Source organism: Polistes canadensis, unplaced genomic scaffold (genome assembly GCF_001313835.1).
Source record: "Polistes canadensis isolate GaletaPanama2010 unplaced genomic scaffold, ASM131383v1 scaffold_64, whole genome shotgun sequence".
Classification (NCBI taxonomy): Eukaryota; Metazoa; Arthropoda; class Insecta; order Hymenoptera; family Vespidae; genus Polistes; species Polistes canadensis.
This window is the reverse complement of record NW_014569611.1, coordinates 551,955-572,443: the sequence shown is the minus strand read 5'-3', so window position 1 is coordinate 572,443 and position 20,489 is coordinate 551,955. Positions and strand designations below refer to the sequence as shown.

The window sequence follows — 20,489 nt, the reverse complement described above, 5'->3', positions numbered from 1 at the left end:
TCGATTAAAAGCTTTACCAATTGTATCACCGAAATCTATATCATCTAATACTCTTCCTCGTTTGCTCATTAATATTTTCCACCGAATAATCTATCCTTTTGATTATATTTTTTTCTGTATTCCTTTTATAATATTTTTTATTTCCTCAAAAGCATTAAATATAGATGAAAGTAATTATTTCCAAATTTTTATAACGCGTAAAAAATATTGCGGCAACTGTTTTCATATAATCTGATTTTACGTAAAACGCGTTGTATAATAAAAAGCGAAAATACCCCTCGCATTGAAAAATTTAATTTTCTTTTATCGAGCTATTACATTGTTGTTCTTATTGCTAACGATTTGGTTTGTCTTGTAATTGTCTATTTCTTTTTATTTTTAACTACTATGTTGTCATGAATAATTAACGGAAAAAGAAGAATTTTTTTCAATATTTAAAACGTTATATTTTGAGATAATTAAGGTTTTGCATTTGACTATTGTACCAATTTTTCTGTCTAGTTTATCGAAAAAATAACATAATAAAATAAGAATAATACAAAGTACATTTATTTAAAAAGTATATATCTATTAATATATTTCGAATATTAAACAATTTCGATCTGATATTTTATTAGATAAAAATTTTGTAACTCAAAGTCATCACTGGTCAAAAACGTTAAAACAAAAATGTATTTTAATTTATACAAAATGTTAAATATTAGTAGAGTATATTAAAATATTAGACATACCTCAAATGATTGTAAATTAATCGAAGGAAATGTATATTGTAACCTAAAAGCACGGAATATAAGTTCGACGTACCGTCCTCTTCGAAATCCAACAATAAACTGACATTGTTCTCTATGAAAGTTCTTCTATCGATTGTTGTTTATATGACTTTCCGAATATTATTTTCATTATAAAAATATATGTAGCCTTCGGAAAGTCATATAAACAACAATCAATAGAAGAATTTGAACTGACTTTCGTAGAGGACAACAAGAGTCAATTTACTATTCACATATTAAATTCATTAAATGTAAAATTAAGATATACTCGTGTATTAATTATAAATTTTTCTTTAGACTAAACACACTGTATCAATAATAATATTCAATTAAAAATTTAATAAACGTAACAATGTACGATTTTAACTAGAATACACTCGCACTGTAAATTCGTATGAATATGATCGATTGGAATGAGATTTATCGTGTTTTTTTTTTCTTTTTATTTCTCAAATTTTAATTCTTTCGTAGTAATTTTATTCGCGAACTAAAGGGGAGTCTCGTAAAAGGATTACGATATAACGGGAAACTCGATTTACGCTTGACTCGTTTCACTCCTCAGAAGGATAAGCAGATATTACTAGGATAGGATTAAAAATTCGTTGAAGCTAGGAGAGGTGACGTTTTATCATCAACGAAAGTAAGTAAGATAAAGATAAAGAGAGAGAGAGAGAGAGAGAGAGAGAGAGAGAGAGAGAGAGAGGGTGGGAGAAAAGATGGGGGAAAAAGAGAGAAGAAAATAATAAAGAATAAAAGGGATAGAGAGGAAGAGAAAGATATGAAGAGAAAAAGAAAAAAGAAAATAGTAGTTTGATTGCGGACGAATAAACTTTTTCCTGACGCGTTTATCCGGATAAGAACGCAATGGGAATGCCAACGGATTGTCAGGAAAAGCAGGCAGAATTAGGAAACGAGTGAAAAGGGATTAACAGAAAGCGACTACTAAAACGATGCATTCTCTCTTTCTTTATTTCTTTCTTTCAACGTTTCAGATTTCTTTTCCTAAAGGGAATTTAAACTCTTGTTAACGCGCTTCCTTTTACTTGCGTGTTCAATTTTTAATTAAAAAAATTATTCTTAAACTAATCTCACAAGACGCGAGGACGCAAATATTCTTTTTATTCAATTTAAATAATTATTTTTTATTATTTAGAATATAAAAATATTATCTAATTATAATAGTTAACATTTTTGATAAATCAAATTATTTAAATCCTTTTTTCTCTCTCTCTTGTTCTCATAATGATGACCATCGATTCATAACAATTAAGATCATCAGAAGAAATTCACGATGAAACAATGTATTTCAATGAATATAATAAACCGTTACACGCGCGTTGATGAGTCGTTGAAAGCTTCGTAAGCGCAACATATATAAATGAAAAGATTTTAATAGCGTAGAATTTTTATCATCGTAACGATAAACGTTAATGGTGTTTTTTTATCGACCGACAACATAAGAAAGAGAAATGCACATCATCCTACACATGTTAGACTTAAGTGTGTACACGTGTTTACAACTCTTTACATCGTCATTCTTCAAAAAATGAAATATCGATTCAATATCATGCCTACGCATATGTGTGTGTGTGTGTGTGTATGAAAGAGAGAGAGAAAAAAGAAAAGCTATTATAGAAAAACTAAACAAGCTTATTTCGCAACTATTAATCGACATAAATTATAATATTTCCAATTTGAACACTTTTAACTATCAGTTTTTTATCTTTCTATATAAAATCTATTTACTTTTTGTATCAATTGCAATATACTTTATTTTATCTAAGTTTTATTTTAATAATTTTTTATTTAACAAGAAATTGTTTTTTTTTTTTCATTTATAAAATTTGCTATTTCATGTTAAATTCTACAGAAACTTTATGCTTCTCTGACTTAAACAACAGAATAAAATATCTTAATTGTATAAATTCACGATGAAAAAGAATGAAGATAAGAGAACGATCGTTTGTTCTAGTTATTTTTAAAAGATCTTGGTTTCGTAACGAATGAGAAAATATCGGATCCAATTCTGTGGAAAACGGAAATGGCCGTCAATTTCAATACGCCTGTTATCGAAGGTTTCGTTCGTGAAGAACAATCTTCGGGCATGAGACAAACACCTATTAATAGAGAAAGAGAGAGAGAGAAAGAGATGTTAACTCGAACACAGTCTAATTCAAAAATGAATCAAGAATACGTCGATAAAAACCGAAGCCCTAACGGGCTTCTCTGTTCGGCTTGGTTCGGAATTTTGAGTGAGAGAGAAAGAGACAGAGATAAACAGAAAAGAGATAAAGAGTTTTGAGAGTCACTTGAAAGGTCTGCCTCGAAATTCGTCGAGCAGATTTCAAGAGGGTTCTACGAGGATTGGAGAGATAAACATTTTTCCCTGGAAATCTCGAAATTGTATGCTCCCGGATCGCCCCATTCATTTTTTTTTTCTTTTTCCTTTCTCTCTTTCTCTCTCTTTTCCAATTTTTTTTTTTTTTAATGTTATCATCATACACCATTTATTTTTTCCATCTCTTGTATACGAGTATCGTATAATACCTGATCATTGTGAACGAGCCAAAACTATTGAGTTATTTAACAGTACTTCACAATTTTCGCGATAAATATTTCGGAAAATCAAATGCGTCCCAATCGTGATTTCGTGACTCTTACAAATCACATTATTTCATTCGCAATGAATTATCATTTCAATAGAAAATACGTGAATAATTATTTATCCTTTTGTGTTATATTAATTTATCAAATTATTGTATTACTATCACTATTACCTACTTATGACGAGTACATAATAATAAGTAATGATTTTACATGTGTGGATTACTTATGGAAAAAATTTTCTTTATAGAAAAAGCACTTCTTCCAATGGGAGAAGTGATCTTTCATAGAAATCATTGCGTGTCAGTGAGCATAGAAAACAAGTTCGAGTTCAAAAAAAAAAAAAGTCCATTATGTCGGGAGTAAAATGAACCTATTTCAATTTCACCGGAAAGATTTACATAAGAGAACTTCGTAATAGAAAAAGATAAAAAACACGTTGTTGCTTTTACATACCATCTTCAATATGAAATTTTGCAAAATTCTCACTATGTTTTTCTCTCTCTCTCTCTTGTACCTATATTTTATCTATCTATCTATCTATCTATCTATCTATCTATCTATCTATCTATCTATCTATCTATCTATCTATCTATTTATCTTTCTCTATCGTTTTCTCTTTTTTTTTTCGTTTCCATGATCCACACCTTTTCATCATAGTATACTCTGGGACTTTTTCTCAGATCATAAGAAATGAATCTAAGGAAAGCTCGTTAAATCAAATATTTTATCAAAACCTAGAATGTGTAAATGCGAGCGAAATGTACGAATGTACGAGTGAACGAATGAATGAATGAATGTTACGTTACCTAGACCTTCTTCTTCAGAGACTTAGAAATTTACATATATTATAATATGCAAACACCGTCAGAGTCGTCTATTTTCGGGCGTATAATGAGCAAATAACATAACCGAGACCCTCGGCAATCCATTAAAATCTCGGTTGCTTCGCTAATTGCAAAATAACTTGCTAAGACATAATTCCTGACTTTCTCGTAATCTCGAATATTTTTCGAATAATTTCGAAGAAAATCTCTCTCTCTATGAGAGAAATTTAACTTATAATTATATTATATCTGCATGTTTTTTTTTGAATGATCTTAATTCTATTGTATATAGCCCGAATACTATTTTTAAATATAATTATATTTTTGTTCTTCCTTTTTTTTTCTTTTGACTATAAAAAAATTTATACGATCTACCTATCAAATGAAAATAAACAAAAAATCGAATATATTTTACGTTCATATATTCGCTCCTGTATATTTCAAGCTTTAATCGATAATCCCTTAAAAAGAAAAAAACAAAAAAAAATCTTATCGATTACCAAAAAAAGATTATGAAACAAAATGTGCACTGCATTTGGGAAACGGTGGTTGGAGTGAGAAATTAAATTAAACAGAAACAAATTTCCATGTAACGATACGTTACTTCGAAATCACGCACGGTACTGTGGAGGTTTAAAGGAGAGCGATAATTGTGTAATCAAATTTTGTAGATAACAATATCAGTTAAAAAATTTAATTAATCAGAAAATCTGATTTGGTTATGAATGGGTTTAATTAATTCAAGGTAAATAATACGAAAAAAAATGTATATAACGTATACGTTCGGTATCATTATTTCATTATTATTATTCTGTGTATAATAAAACAATAAATTGTAAAAAAGCAAAACTATTGTTATTTCTATATCATATTGATAGACGTATAGACAAATTTAAAAGCTTTCTGATCATTTTTCCATTTATTTCTATTTCATGCGCGCGCGCGCACACACGCGCAAATACAAACACACATATACACGTACACCGAGTTTTATTATAGATACTTTTTCTTTCTTACCTTTGTTCGAAACCACGACGATTTGTTTGCCATAAAGTGATTTAAAGAAACCCTTGGTATTCGATTTGTTTCATTGGAGAAATTCGAGCTCGCTTCTGTTTTTCTCCACCCTTTTCATTCTCTCTTTCTCTCTTTTATCTCCCTCTATACACTTCCACGTTTTTCTCATTCCTCTAGTACCCCTTTTAGAAAGAATATAGACACTCGTGTATGTGCAAATTACTCGTATCTATCAGACTGAACGTCCTACAAAGAAATTTTTTACTACAAACCCCCAACACAAGTTCATCTTCTTAAAAGAAAAGAAAAGAGAAATAAAGAAAGAAAGATTTTATTTAGCATAAAGTAACTTTAAGCAAATCGAAGTTGCATTCTTTTTCTCTTGTTACACTTTCAAAAATTTATAACTATTGTAGTTTAAAAGAACTCCAATCAACATACATAGATTACATACTACATGTACGTGTCAGAAGAATAAACTAAATAGAAAAATTTCTAAAGTACAACACACAAAGCAAACATTCTTCTAACAGAGAAGAAGATTGTTCGATTGGTTTTACATTTTCGTAAAAATTATTTGAAGATTTTTTTATCACAGAATAGCATCATTCTGTATCGCAAATATTTCGAACTTACAATAGTATAGTGAAATATAAGTGAACTATAAAAAGATGTAAAATAAATCGGTAAGGAAAGAAATAAAGAAAAATAAGAGAAGGGGAAGGATAAGGAAAAGGAGAAAAGGGGGAGAAGAAAAAGTATTTCGCAAGTACTTTCGAGAGGATTCGAAAATATTAGCGGTGATTTATTAGCCTCGTAAATCCATGACGTAAAATCGTTCTTTCGACGGAAGTTGGATATAAAGGCGAGACAGAGCAACGAAAAGAGATGGATCAGGTAAAAAGATAGTGAATAAGAGAACAAGAAATAAAAAAAAAGAGAGAGAGAGAGAAAGAGTGAGGAAAATAAAAAAAAATTCACTGTATGGTGGATAAAGAAAAAAGTGGTAAAAGGAAAGAGGCAAAATCTTTCGTTCAAAGTACCTCCTTCCTCTTTAGCTTTACTTTAAAAAGATAGTAAGAGAAAGATAGGGTGAGATAGACAGAGAGAGAGAGAGAGAGAGAGAGAAAAAAAGAATATTATGAAGAAATCGCGAAGAAGAAATTCACGAGCGGTCTGTGAAGGGGAATATCTCTCGTCGAAATGCAACTGACGGTTCTTACAGCAAAAGGGAAGATGTTCTGGTAAGAGTTGGTTGTGAGTAAAGGTACGATGAGAAACTGCGACGGAGAAACGGCGAAACACGTATTATTTACGGTCTGTGAACGCGAAAAAGCGTACAGAAGGAAAACTTTGAAGGAGGGGGCGGGCGGGGGGTTAGAGAGGAGAATTATAGTGAAAATGTTGATGGAAATGAGAGGGGAAAAGAGAAAGAAGAAGGAGAGATAGGGGAAAGTGTTTTTCCGTAAAAGACGATTAAGCTTAATTAGAGAAGAAGCATGTAATCAACGCTCGCGAGCTTGTTTAAGCGTATGAAAAAGGCAAATGTGATGATGACTTTAAATGCATCGAATTTATACGAGGAATATCGTCATAATTTACAATTGGCCATCGGTTTGGAATCATTTTGAAAAGAAAAATAATGAACACATTTTGAATAATACTTTATTACAAATTTCAATAAAATTCTGTACGTAAAATAATGATCTGATTGAATTTTAACACTAAATTTATTACCACGTAAAGTTAAATGACTACGTTCTGAATTTTTTATAAATGTGGTAAAAAACTTCGATAGAAACGCATTAAAAATGTACATTATTCATTTAGAAAATAATAGAAAATATTTTCTTCACTATCCAATTGGCTGAAATATCATTCTATATTAGGAATAAGTATATGTAAAGTGTCGGTAGGTGGTATAGTGTTAAAACATTAAAAAAAAAAAAAGAAATAGAAATATATCGTCGATAAATGAATCGCCAATAATAATCAACGTCATGTTTTCAAAGTGGAATGCGATTGATTAAACACAGAATAAAAGAATAATAAAGGAAGAAAAAAGACAGAAAGGAAGGTCGAGGAATGTAAAAAAAAAAAGAAAAAAACGAAAATAAAAACGATGTTTATTCCAATCAATAAATTCGACCGACACTAGGATTTTACAAAATCAGATTTTGCCGGTACTGTTGAAAAATTCGATTGGACGTATCCAGTCGCGGAATCGAGAATTCAATCCGAAATGGAACGAACAAAATTCTCGCCGATCGAATATTTTCGATCGAACTGTTCACCGGGGATATCTCGTAACATGATAACATGATTTCAATCGCGTGATCGATCAATAGGGATTTTAGTATTTTAATACATTCTCTCACTCTGAAATGTACCACCAACATGATGCACACCACCATATACGTGTATATTTTCTTTTCGGACGATTTGGTACCTCTGTTGTGTGTGTGTGTGTGTGTGTGTGTGGTACAAACTTAATAAATAATTCAATTCATTAAATTCAAATCAACATCCCTCTTGGTGAAAAAAAAAAAGTACAAATAATAGAGACACCCGATAGCAAAAGATACGAAATTTTCTTTCCTTTCTTTTTTTAACGAGAAACGATGAGAGACAATTTCATTTGTAGGTTAGGTCAAACTATTGTATATAATATGAGGATTCATATAAAAATCCACTATTTTCTGATTTTTTCTTTTGTAATGTTTATGTTCGTTTGCAAAATGACCGAGCACTGTATATAGAATTATCATTTGAAATAACATTATACAAAATGCCCATAACAAGTTTCGGTCAATCTATAAAATGTCCAGTCATTATGCAGAATACCTAGAAAATGGTGGTCAATGTATTGAATCGTTCTGACTAGAAAATTTTAAAAATACGATTTATAATTGAGATGATAAGTCCCTTTTTTAATCAATATATTAACATACAGTAATTATAATTATACTTAATCATAATGATCATTTACTGTAGCAAGGTAAAAAAAATTGTTAGTACAGTATAAAGATATTCCTTAGCGTTAAAAAAAAAGACGCTACGCGTAAATCTTAAGAATAGAGCAATTCGAGAAACGATGGTAATTAAAGAACGACCGAGAAAAATAAAGGTGGATCGAAAAAAGGGAAAATTAGTTGAACGACGGTGGTTGGTTGGTTGGTTGGTTCGCTTGGTTGGTTGGTTTGGTTGTGACGTTAAAAAATTACTCTTTTTTTCTTTAATTTTTTGTTATTTAAATTTTTCCTCTCTCTTTTTTCCTTTCCCATTCTATATTCTTTCTTTCTTCTTTTCTTTCTTTATTTATTTATTTCTGTTTATTAGTTCCTTTTTTTCTTTTTCTCCCTTTTATTATTCTTTTTACACAAGGAACACACAGAAAAAAAGGGGAACGCACGGAGCTCGTAATTAACGTTAGATTTAAATGAAGAACAATATATGCGTTAGCCGATGCGAGTAACGAGAAAACAAGAGACGCGGAAACGATCGGCAATGGGGGGAAAAAAAAGGGAAAAAAGTTAAACAAGAAAAACGACATCAGCGTATCGGAATATAACGAGAGTAAAAGAAAGAAAGAAAGAGAGAGAGTGAGTGAGGAGATGAGGGGGCGAAAGGGAAGAGATTTTTTATCGATTTCTCATTGATTTTCTATCTTATTTTACGTTCCCTGATAAATACAATACGCAACGATTTATATCGAAGCAAAGCTCGTAAACACAAAACGAAAAATTAATTACATGCTTCGATTATATAAAAAAACAATAGTTGGTAACTGGATATAACAATATAACGTACGAAGTATAATGAAGCATTAATTTCGATGTAAAGAGATGTCTCGTTTAAAATATTTCATTGCGAATGATTACATTGACAAGAATATTTCAAATATAATAAACACTATGTTTTCGGGGACATTATTCTTTGTGTTGAGTGAAAATTATTGGATCAATGTTGGTGACATCATGTTCATGTGGTGTTTAAAATTGAACTAAAGTATTATTGTCATACGTACGGACGCGTTAAAGTGTTCAAATAAAAAGACAAAATTTATATTTAATTTCAAATAAATAACATACACAAGTGTGTTAACATTGCGTAAAAATATTTTCTCTTTCTCTATCTATCTATCTATCTATTCTAAATAATATTTCTATACGTTCATTTAGAGTAGTTGGTGGCCATGTTTATTTTATATGCGATCGATTTTTTTCGTCGTAAAAATGTATCGCAATCTATGATACTTTTATTAATATTTTGCCATTTCAAACATGTGTCACGTGTACTAATAAGTGACAATGAAAAAAGGGGATATTTAACCCCCAACCCCACAGCGATAATTTATTATTATTTATTAATTAAAAAGAGTAGTAGTCACAAACAAAATATAGATTAAATTTTATTTTTTGATAATATAATTAGTGGAAAATTTGCGCCTGCATGTTTCCAAACAAGCGTTTATAATTTAGCGTGTATCCAGACACAAAGGTAATGATAATGAAATTTTAATATGAGGATCAATAAGTAGGGAACGTTGTTTAGTCTTTGTGAATTTGAAACATGAAAAAGATGATTCGCATAAATATGTGATAGATATAAAACAAAAAAAGATATTATATTTGCTATATTTGGTGATATTGGTATACTTTACACGATTCATGTATTGTATTTCCAAAAATCATCCTCAAGTTATTTGACTTGTAAGATTAAATCAGTTTGTAGAGTTGTAATTTTATTTTTTAACGGATTTTGTTCAATATGAAATGTGTCAGAAATTGTTTTTCGTTGGTTATGATCAATCAAAAATCGTTTCGCGATCGACGTGTTGGTTACCATCCTTAGATTTAAAAGTTTTTATGAAAATTTCTACACTTTTCTAACAATAATGTCAGATTAAAGAGGGATTCTTTTCGTCTTTTTGAAACGTGGAAAAATTCAAAAGGAAAAGCCTCGAGTAAAAGATTACGTCGAGAGATTTAAAGTAAGGAATTGGGATTATAAAAAAAAAAAAAAGAAAAAAAGAGGATCGAAAGAAAAAGAAAGAAAGAAAGAAAAAGAGATGAAGGAAATAGCTGGGTGTAGGAAACTCAGAAAAGTAATCTGCTCCACTTTTCACCCTTAACTAGCCTAGTTAACGAGAGCCTCCTAAGAGATACAGACTATTCGCATCTTCGAAGTAGGTCAAAAATGAACCGAACTACCCGACTTTCTTTCACTTTTAACATGTACATATGCGTATACTACGAAAGAAACAAGCTCGTTTACTTCGCCTCGTAGAGAAAGTATAAGAACGAGGAAACCTTGAAATTTGTTCTTATTTTTCATCAAGTCTTTAACTATTATTAATTCTTAATCTTCCTATCTAATTACGTACAATTACAAAAATTATCATTGTTCGTTATCTCTATATAATTATCATACAAAATTCTACTAATAATAATAATAAATTTTTAACAAAAGTAAAAATAATTATCTCTTATATTTTCTTTCAGAAAACTCTGAAAAGTCAGAAATTTAATTAAACATCAGATATTATTTAATTCATATTCACAGATCATTCTATTATATACATAATTCTATAATAATAAACAGAGAATTTTAATTTATATTAAAAAAAAAAAAAAAAAAAGAAATAATAATTAGTAAACCAGGAAAAAAAAGAAAGAGAAATTTTTTTATTTTGAAAGAGAAGAAAAAGGTAGAGCTATAAGTGTTCTATGATAAATTTGCCTGATAAAAAAAATGCTTTTGTGAAAAAGAATTGTAAGAGAAAGAGAGAGTTGGTGGTGGAAAGGAGTGAGGTATGAGGCGAGAGGTGGACGGGGGGGTGTGGGTGGGGAAAGAGATACTCTTCGTTCTTCGAAATAACGTCATCTTCGTCATTCACAAGTCCCAACGTTATTATTCCCAAGATTCGTGTCGCCTTTTTAGTCGCGCATTTACAACTCTCCATCTCGCTCACTTCTTTTTTCTTCGTACTCTCGTACGGTTGGCTGTACCTGAAAGGAAGTAGACGCGACACGGTTCGCTTATTAGGAAACGACGTCTTGAAAGGTTCAAGAGGAAAAAAAGAAAGAGGAGGAAGAAGAAGAAGAAGAAGAAGAAGAAGAAGAAGAAGAAGAAGAGATCTCCCTCTCGTGTAATACGATTCGTACTCACCCACAAGAAAAAAAAAAAAAAAGAAAAAAAGCAAAGAAAATTATACAAAGACTCGCAATTCTTTTCAATCTTTCTCTTTTCATTCTCACTATCTCTCTCTCTTTATCTATCTTTCTTCGAGACTCTCAATTCAAGATTTTTTTTATTTCACTGCTACTAACCTGATATAGTCGATATCAACGATTTAATTCAATTTAATTGAACAAAAAAGATTTTTTTATTAAAATCTTTCTACACATTTATACGATGTGTTATATATTTGAAATGATGTATTTTGATATAGAGATATATCAACATCGTTTGGAAATATGTATGAGATACGATTTTTTTAATGAATTTTTTTTCATCAAATATATTTTACGAATGTTAATTTTACGTATGTTATTAATCATGGAAATTAAAATGGTATACAATCAAATATAAAATATTCAAAAACGTATAAAGTCCCAACAATTTCTCAACACTTATTTTTCATTTTATTACTTTAAAATTATACTTTTATATTTTTAACTGGAAACATATGTATATAATTCACAAAAATGTTTGATAAAGAATCTTATTTTTTACAGATCTATTGAAGTTATTACAAAATTGAATTTAATTTATGCCAATACTATAATACTTTTAATCGGCATTGGACATACTTTAAAATAAAAATAATATATTTATAAAAGTATAGAGAAAATATTAGGAGACAAATAATTAAAATTACGATCAATGAAACATTTAATATAATAATCGTTTAACATTTTGCTTATCTAATCTCCCGATTTGTTTCTTTTTTTCAGTAACTGCAACTCCAAGCACACCTATCAATCGTAAGTCAAACATCGATATTATATTTTTAAATTAATTTGTTGTTTGATAAGATACCTTTGTACACGTTGCACATATAAAATAGAATGAATGAAAATATTTTATTCAACGCGAAACCAAAGCTTTGATTTATCGCACGTATTTACAATCTCGTTGATTAATAAATAATTAATCATATTTAAATATATCTGCTATTTATAATTCCTATCTGTGTATTCAATTGCGAATAATGAAATATTTAGGTATTTGGGTATATGTTTCTTTGTAATTCGAAATTTAAAAATAAATTGATCTTTTATTGATGTATTTTCATTCTAGAAAAGGTCGTTTTAAACTCAAACTTTTCTACTTAACGACTTCTTTTTACCAGAGCAAATATTTTTATGATCTTGAGTATAAACTTTATACTATCTTCTCTTTCACTATCATAAACTTACTGACATACTATACGTGTACTCTTGCTTAACTGATTTTAAATTAAGTTTTGGTCGTTACACGTCCAAAAATTGTTTCGTTTTGCTACAATTTCTGCAATCTCCAAATCTATAATAGTTACGCGACCGCATATTGGGTCGCAACTTTAAAAAGTCCTGGGGTTTAAAAGTGACGTTGCGAAACATTTTTCAAATTTTTATTTACCAAAAGTTTTCTTCCAATTAATAAATTTAATATTTAATAATTTTTCTTATTCTAGATTTCTTTATTTACGTCTAAGTACATTTAAATCACAGTGGATAAAACTTTAAATATTTTTCTCTATTATAATATTCGGTCTATAATTTTATTGTAAAAAATGTAACTTTTAAATTATTAAATTTATCTTTAAGTACTTAAATCAGAAGACAAACATTTAAGTATTTCTTTCCCTTCAATTTTTGTAGTGATAGAGTAAAAAGGATGACTCACTTTTTCGAGACATTTCATTTGTGTAACGTATACTCCTTCATGCCCTTCAACACTAACAAAAATTTTAGTAGAAATGAAACAAACGTGATCATTCCACGTTAACAAAGAAGAATCGACCCGTTGTTATTCGCAAACCCAGCTTTCTGGTTTTGACGTGAAACACAATGTTACATGCTATGTAATACTAAGAGAGATTAATATAGGAAAGAAAGAAAAATCGATTCTAAAGTGATTTCACATTTCAACGTGCACTTATTTTCGTTTTCATTTGATTCATCTTATAGAAAATACAAAAATACACTTTACCTATCATCGTCAACCCGTTTATTAATGAAAGGACAAATTAAAAACAAACATATTAATTATAACACTTGTTCTCTTTTATTTTTTATAATCGAAAGATAGACAAATTTATTTATTTTTTTCTTAATTTTTAATTTTTCCTTTCTATCGAAAAAAAGGTATTCAAAATTATATATGTTGAAATATTACCAGAGAAAATGTAATATATTCGACATATAAAAATTGGCCTTAGCTTTCCGGATGTACTTATCTATCTCATATGTACATATTTAAAAACTTATACAATTAAGTTTTCATTACTTTTATTGCACGATATTTTGCACGATTTTTCTACAAATTATTTTGAGAAACATATCTACAGTTTAAAAACAAGACTTTGGGGTATATATTTTATTATATAGAGTTAGATTATTTATAAATTAACGATTAAATATATTTTCCTTTTATCTTATCTACAACTCATCTAATTATTTTATCCTACTCATCCTAATTGTTAGTTTAATAATTTATAAAAATTATAAAATACCCGAAAAATATGAAATCAACGATTATGTATGACTTTAAGTTAAGAAGTATTATAAATCAAGTAAGTATTATAAATAAATATAAGTAAATCAGTATTATAAATACACAGTATTATAAATCAAGACACAGCAATATTATTATTTTTATTTCTATTAAATTAATTATCTTTAAAATATATATAAAACTTATTCGTTAATGTAAAAATCTAACATGCATTATTACTACAACATAGTTATCCTTTCCGTATCGGATTAGTTGTGAATTCAACTCAACGTATGATGATACGTCTCGTTGCACCGATGAAAAATCGTTCGCGAAGCCGTAGGTTATTTATTTAAATTTTCTCGACGTGACTGAACAACGACAAAGGCTACAGTAGTATCATCGTCGGCTTCTTTTTTTTTTCATCTTTCCCATTTTTATCTCGTTCATCATCGTCGACTCAGAAAATAGAGAAGAAAAGAAAAAAAGAAAAGGAAAAGAAGAAAATACAATAAATATAATAAAAGTGTTAACAAAAAAATGTCCGATAATTTATATTATATCTTTTTTTCTTTTCTTTTCCCATTCGTTTCATTGTTTCTCTATTCAAAAATAATTTAACATTTTCAAAAATATTTAAAAAATACATGATTTTTATTCTTCTCAGTGCCCATATTAACATAATAACTTTTAATAACTATTAACATATATTAACCAATTAAATCTTCTCATTATCCATACAATTTATATTTTCCTCTTTGCTAATAAGGTCTCTCTCTCTCTCTAACAGATAAATGAATCAAGTTCTAACCACGAGATAAGGTAAAACGTTCAGACGAATCGAATTTACTGACGAAGACTCCAAACTTAGAGCCATGGTTTATCGGAGTTAAAATCGTGCTGTTAAGGGTGGGTAAAGAAGAGCAGGAAAAGGAATGAGAGGGAGAAGGGGGAGGAAGATGGAAGAGGGTGGTCAAGGGAGATGCTCGTAGTGACTGTAGTAGTAAGTTGAACGCGGTAAAAGTTAAACTGATCCGCGTGTCAGGAAGCATTAAGTAATTAGTTCTATTAAGCGAGTAGGGGAAGTAGAAAAAGAACGAACGAGCAGTCTTCCACCTTTTCTCTCTTTCTGCGTCCCTATTTTATTTCTTTTACCTCATTGCAGAAAGCGTTCTTTACACTCACCGAGACAGCATCGATTAATTAATCTCAAACTTTATCCAGAAGCATGGCCCCTACCTCTTATCGATAGGTGCAATCGATTTTTTTTTTTACTATCCTCGCAACAGTCTTTCTTCAACTTATAATTGGATTGATACTATTCAATTTTATAATGACGTAAAGATATTATAGGTATGCAATAGATATGCATATATCAAGTACTCAAAAAGTTAGAGAACTTTCATCGTTATGTTATTATATTCGGTCTGAAATTCTTTAAAAAATCCTTTTTTTGTATTATTGTAGTATTCGTTCTTTTTTTTTCTTTACATAATAATAATAATAATAATAATAATAATGATAATCCATTTGGTACAGTTCAAAATTCTTTTCCTCGGAATTCTTTTTTTGAAGTAACGTGCATTTGCGAATTACAAATAAATAAATACATAAATAGCAATGTTAATTAGCTTTTATCGCATTTTGTTAAAACGCATGTTTGTTCCAACCGTAACGATGAAAGACGAATTTTGGGATTACCAAATCTCTCATGCATATACTTTCAAAAAATCAGAAAGGATACACACACACACATTTTTTCTTTATTTTATAAAAAGATAATAATCCACATACACTCGACAGAGTTTTTAATTTATATTTTAATATAAATACTTATGTGTAGAATTTTTTTTCGAAAGAAATATTTGTTTGAAAAATCCTATGAATTATATTATATAAATTGTGTCCAATCGTAAACGATAAAAGACAAATTGAAATTAACAATTCATGTCAATTCAAAAAATCCAGAACTATAAAGATCTCAAGTAAGCTAAGCTAAATCTATAGATAAATCTATAACGCATATTTTTCTCTCATCTATTTCTCTTTCATTCTTTCTCTCTCTTTTTAACTTTACTTCTTACGCTTACGATCAAATCGAAATGATTTGCAAATTCAGGATGTCTTCCAGTGCTTGGAAAAGGTAAGGACGCTCGTAAAAGCGAGCTGACGCTTATGTCAGTCCGAGCACATTGACCTAACTGAACTTTGTCGACGATGCGTCTTGTGAAAGATCGAAACGATTTGATAACCTTCGATGAGATAATACTTCCTACGATCGTTCATCTCTCTCTATCTATCTATTTCTCTCTCTCTCTCTTTCTCTTGTTCTCTTCTATTTGGATCAAGTTTCGTGTTAACGTAACTTTTAGCAAACAGTTACCTTACTGAAACCATTTTCAACATAGTTAGGTTACGTTCCTGTTGAATGGATCGTCCAGTTTCAACAAGCCCTTCTTCTTCCTTCACTCCCTCCCCCTGGCCCTTCTTGTCGCTCTTACCCATTCGTTTTCGTACTTCGGCGAAATTCGCTTCCAAATTAACGCGGAAATTCCTGAGAAGCTGGTTGACCGGATACAAACGTTAATTGATTAATTAACGAGCAGTAGTGGTCATGGTTGTTGATCCCGTTGATGCCACACCTCGCTGCATGATCCTCTTATTTCCTATCTTCCTCTTGTTCCTAATATCTATACTAAATAACTTTCTTCTAAAGGTGTAATCACTTGTTTTTTTTTTGTGTTCGGTCATTTTGCAACGTTCGTTATTTTTTCCCTCATTGCTAATCTATGACATCTTTTTTAATGGGAAATATTTTTTAAATTTCTTATACAATGAGTGATAGGATATTGTGTCACGAAAAATTAACGATTCTTGTTTAATCCAATATAATATTTTTTATATACGTGCATAAATATATATATATATAATATAAATCAATGTAACGTGAACTTATACAAATATAAAATTTGTATCAATTTCGTGATTATTGGCAAATATAACTTATAATATGTCAGGGCAACAAGAGTAAAGTCTGAAATAAACGATAAATCGTTACTAAACCTCACGACAGTTCAATGAGGGCAACTTCATCCACTACGTGAATCGTTGAAGCATAGTCGAAGCTTATCGAAAGGATTACAGTTTAATTAGCGCACCTGTACCGAAAGCTAAGTGCAGACCATAACGCAGGTGCGCGCTGTGTATACATGTATATGTGTAGTAGTAAATACATCTCTCTCTCTCTCTCTCTCTCTCTCTCTCTCTTTCAATAAATCTTCCTTCCACCCTTCTTCCTTACTCTCACCTCTCTCCGAACACGTCACCAACACAAAATTCGATGAAATTTCCGGACTATCCAGTTTTTGGTACAAGTGTGAATGCACATACAAATACAGACGATATATATATATGTATAATCATGTTGACATAACTATTCTATTATTCCTGAGAATAAAGGAGAAGGAGAGAGAGAAAGGGAAAAGAAAAAGACTAGGAATTATTTATCACTTTCATTTCTACATCAATGATCCTAAAATATCTTAAATATTTCTGTATATACTTTGTTTTCTAAATAAATGTACTGATAATCAAATATCTACTAATAGTCAGAACAGAATCGTGATAATAAATAATAAATTCAGTAGTCTTATACTCTTTTGGGTCAATTAAAATTAGAATAATTTTAACATTTTATTCTACACCGTATTTCTTTCGAACTCAAGATTTTATGTTGACATTAGGGAAATTGTATATAACACATAAAGTTTATAAAATAAATTTGTTCATTTTCCGAATATATGATATCTATCTAAAAATATAAAACGTCATATACTTTTTTGCAGTATTGTACAATATACGTGGAAAACCTGCACGTGTTCAGACTCATTTCATAGTTCGCATATTCTACGAGGAAATATGAAAAGAATAATCGAGTTAAAGTTCCTCTTCCGAGATGTTAGAGTAATAGGAATCATCGTTATCTCGACATCTCACCATCTTATATCGCAAGATGAAAACTTTGATCGGCGATTTTGTCGACGACAGAGAAATTTATGTCGGTGATGTTGCCGAGAACGAAACACGATCTTCTCAACGATATATATACATATATATATATTTACGTGTACGTATATAGATATATACGTGTGCATAGTGTTCTTCCTAGTTGCTTTATTAACTGCATATTCTATCGCTTTTACTTGTTAAATCAGTACATGAAATTCAACACATGTGAACGTTTCGTACGTGTTTCGAAAACGAATATATAGGAGAAGTACTTTCCAATAGTAGAAATTTTACATCACATTTTGTCAGGATGAAAATTGCAACGTTGTGTATCCTCTGGAAAAAAAATCGTACGCTATCGATCGCTTTCACAATTTGTATTGTAACAGTGAGAACAAAAAAATAAGTAAAAATAAAAAAAAAAACAATTAATATTGGCAACGATCTATTGCAATTATTCTACCCCTTTATGAAAAAATTTTTTATTTTAGAGAAATATGGCATAACCATAATGTTCTTTAAACACTGTATGGAATACTATAACTTTCGAAATATAGGCTAAGGTCGTTCAAGTCGTATTCCATAAGAATATAAGCGTATAAAATGCATGATTTTATATACGAACAAGACACATTTGTATTTTTCATATAAATACTCTTAACATTTATTTTATTCACTTTTAATAAAATTCGAAATATCTATAAATAGAAATTTTAAATGCAGTGTATACGTGCTTAGATAAAATATCGAAATAAAAGTTAAAAACAAATATATAAATAACAGTAAATATGTTTGTAGCAATATAACACTGTGACGTCTTTAATTCTCCTAAGTGAATCCTAACATAGATTTTTATTAAAGTATATATATAAAACATAAGAATAATATATAAAATTTTTAATGATAAAATTCAATATTACGAGCAAATGAAATAAATTCATAAATTTATATATAAAAACACATAAATTTGAGACGCTACAGTTTCGTAATGTCGAATTATAAATTCAACATGAACATTATGCGAATTTGTAGATGACATTAAAAAACAAGATGAGAAACAGATATTTTCTAACGCTTAAGTATTTATTTGTAATACTATTTCGATTAAAAAATTAATAATTACATAGTTAATAGACAAGTAAAAATCTTTTATTTCTATAAGAATATTTTTATTTTAAATGATTCTCTATCCTATCTTTATTATTCTCACGGATGACTCAAACAAACCAGACGACGCATTTTAATGCTGACTTATAACCGTGACTAAAGCGTTATTAATTATTAACATGATACATTATTAACGACACGTTCTAGAATTATTCGATGATTAGACACAGCGCGTTGATGCAAATGACAGGCATTAGTTTGGCCAACGAGATGCGTTTATCTTTTCTCCTTATATAATTAATAACAGATTCTGGACGACGAAACCTTATCGATTATTCCTCTGAAAACCGATCCACCCTCGTTAGCAGATAATTATCTTGATTTATTGCGGTGTCCGTAATTATAACCGATTTATCATTGCTCACCAGACTCGATCAATACACCAGTCCGGATAATATTTATTTTTCACTGTAATATCAAATCATTATTGTAAATTTATGATTTTCTCGAATGCAGTAGTAATAGTCGATATATTATCAGACGTACTTCAAATTCTCTCCATTCTATCTCATCCACTATTCTTTTAAAATCCTTGGGTCCAACATCGTTTCTTCTTTTCTCCTATGCTTTTAAAAAGGGTTGAAAAATTTGTTCGGTATGCTATCAAATTGAAAAAAAAAAAAAAAAAACAAAGAAAATAAAAAGGAATATATTTCATTATCAAATAATTTCGAACAATATCAAACTGTATAATTTAATCAATAATAAACCATAACTGTTTGCATTTAATTTCTTCTCAATTTTAATCATAATTTTTGTAAATTTATTCTGATTGTATTCAGAGTGTGCAGATATAAATATTTTAAAAATTGTAGCACCTCCCACGATTTCAAACTAGAGGAAATACCTCTGATATTTGTATACGTGCGTATACGATATCTGCCTTTGCGTTTAACTAACACGAACGTCGATAATAAAAGAAAGAGAGAGAGAGAGAGAAAGAGAGAAAGAAAAATAAATAAACTTGTCTCGTTATTTCATTCGATGCTATCAAGAAAAACGTCCAAAGCAGCTTTCGAATCGAATCTTCCAATACTTCTTTTTCTTCTATTTCGTTTTAATAAAACGTGGCAAAATAAAGTTAAACTAAACTATAGATTTTTACGCTCTTCTAACACGTTCCTTTGATTACACCAGTTTCTTCATTATTTTTTTATTTTATAATTCACGAAAGAAGAAACGGCATTCGTATACAAATAGCTAGATAGCTAGCAAACTATTGAACGTGGTTTACTAGTGACTGAATAAGAGGAATCTAGCCACAGGTCAAACCGTTAATAGCTAGTATAGTAGTAATAGTAGTAGTATTATAGTAGTTTGGAGGGATGCATTTGCGTCACGATGAAACGGCATGGATATTTACTGTTACGTGCATTGTTCTCGGTCTTTATTG

The 20,489-nt window shown here is 29.6% G+C and overlaps 1 protein-coding gene across 3 annotated transcripts in view; it reads left to right on the top strand.

Moving 5' to 3' along the window:
- LOC106786063 (cysteine-rich motor neuron 1 protein) overlaps positions 1 to 20,489 on the top strand; it is a 264,734-nt gene that overhangs the window by 162,734 nt on the left and 81,511 nt on the right. For 2 of the 3 annotated variants that reach the window (XM_014747066.1, XM_014747067.1), the window contains one exon: positions 12,178 to 12,207. The exons of the other annotated variant lie outside the window; for it this stretch is intronic. In XM_014747066.1, coding sequence (XP_014602552.1) covers positions 12,178 to 12,207 — 30 coding nt within the window. The remainder of the gene's footprint in view (positions 1 to 12,177; positions 12,208 to 20,489) is intronic. 3 annotated transcript variants of the gene reach the window in all.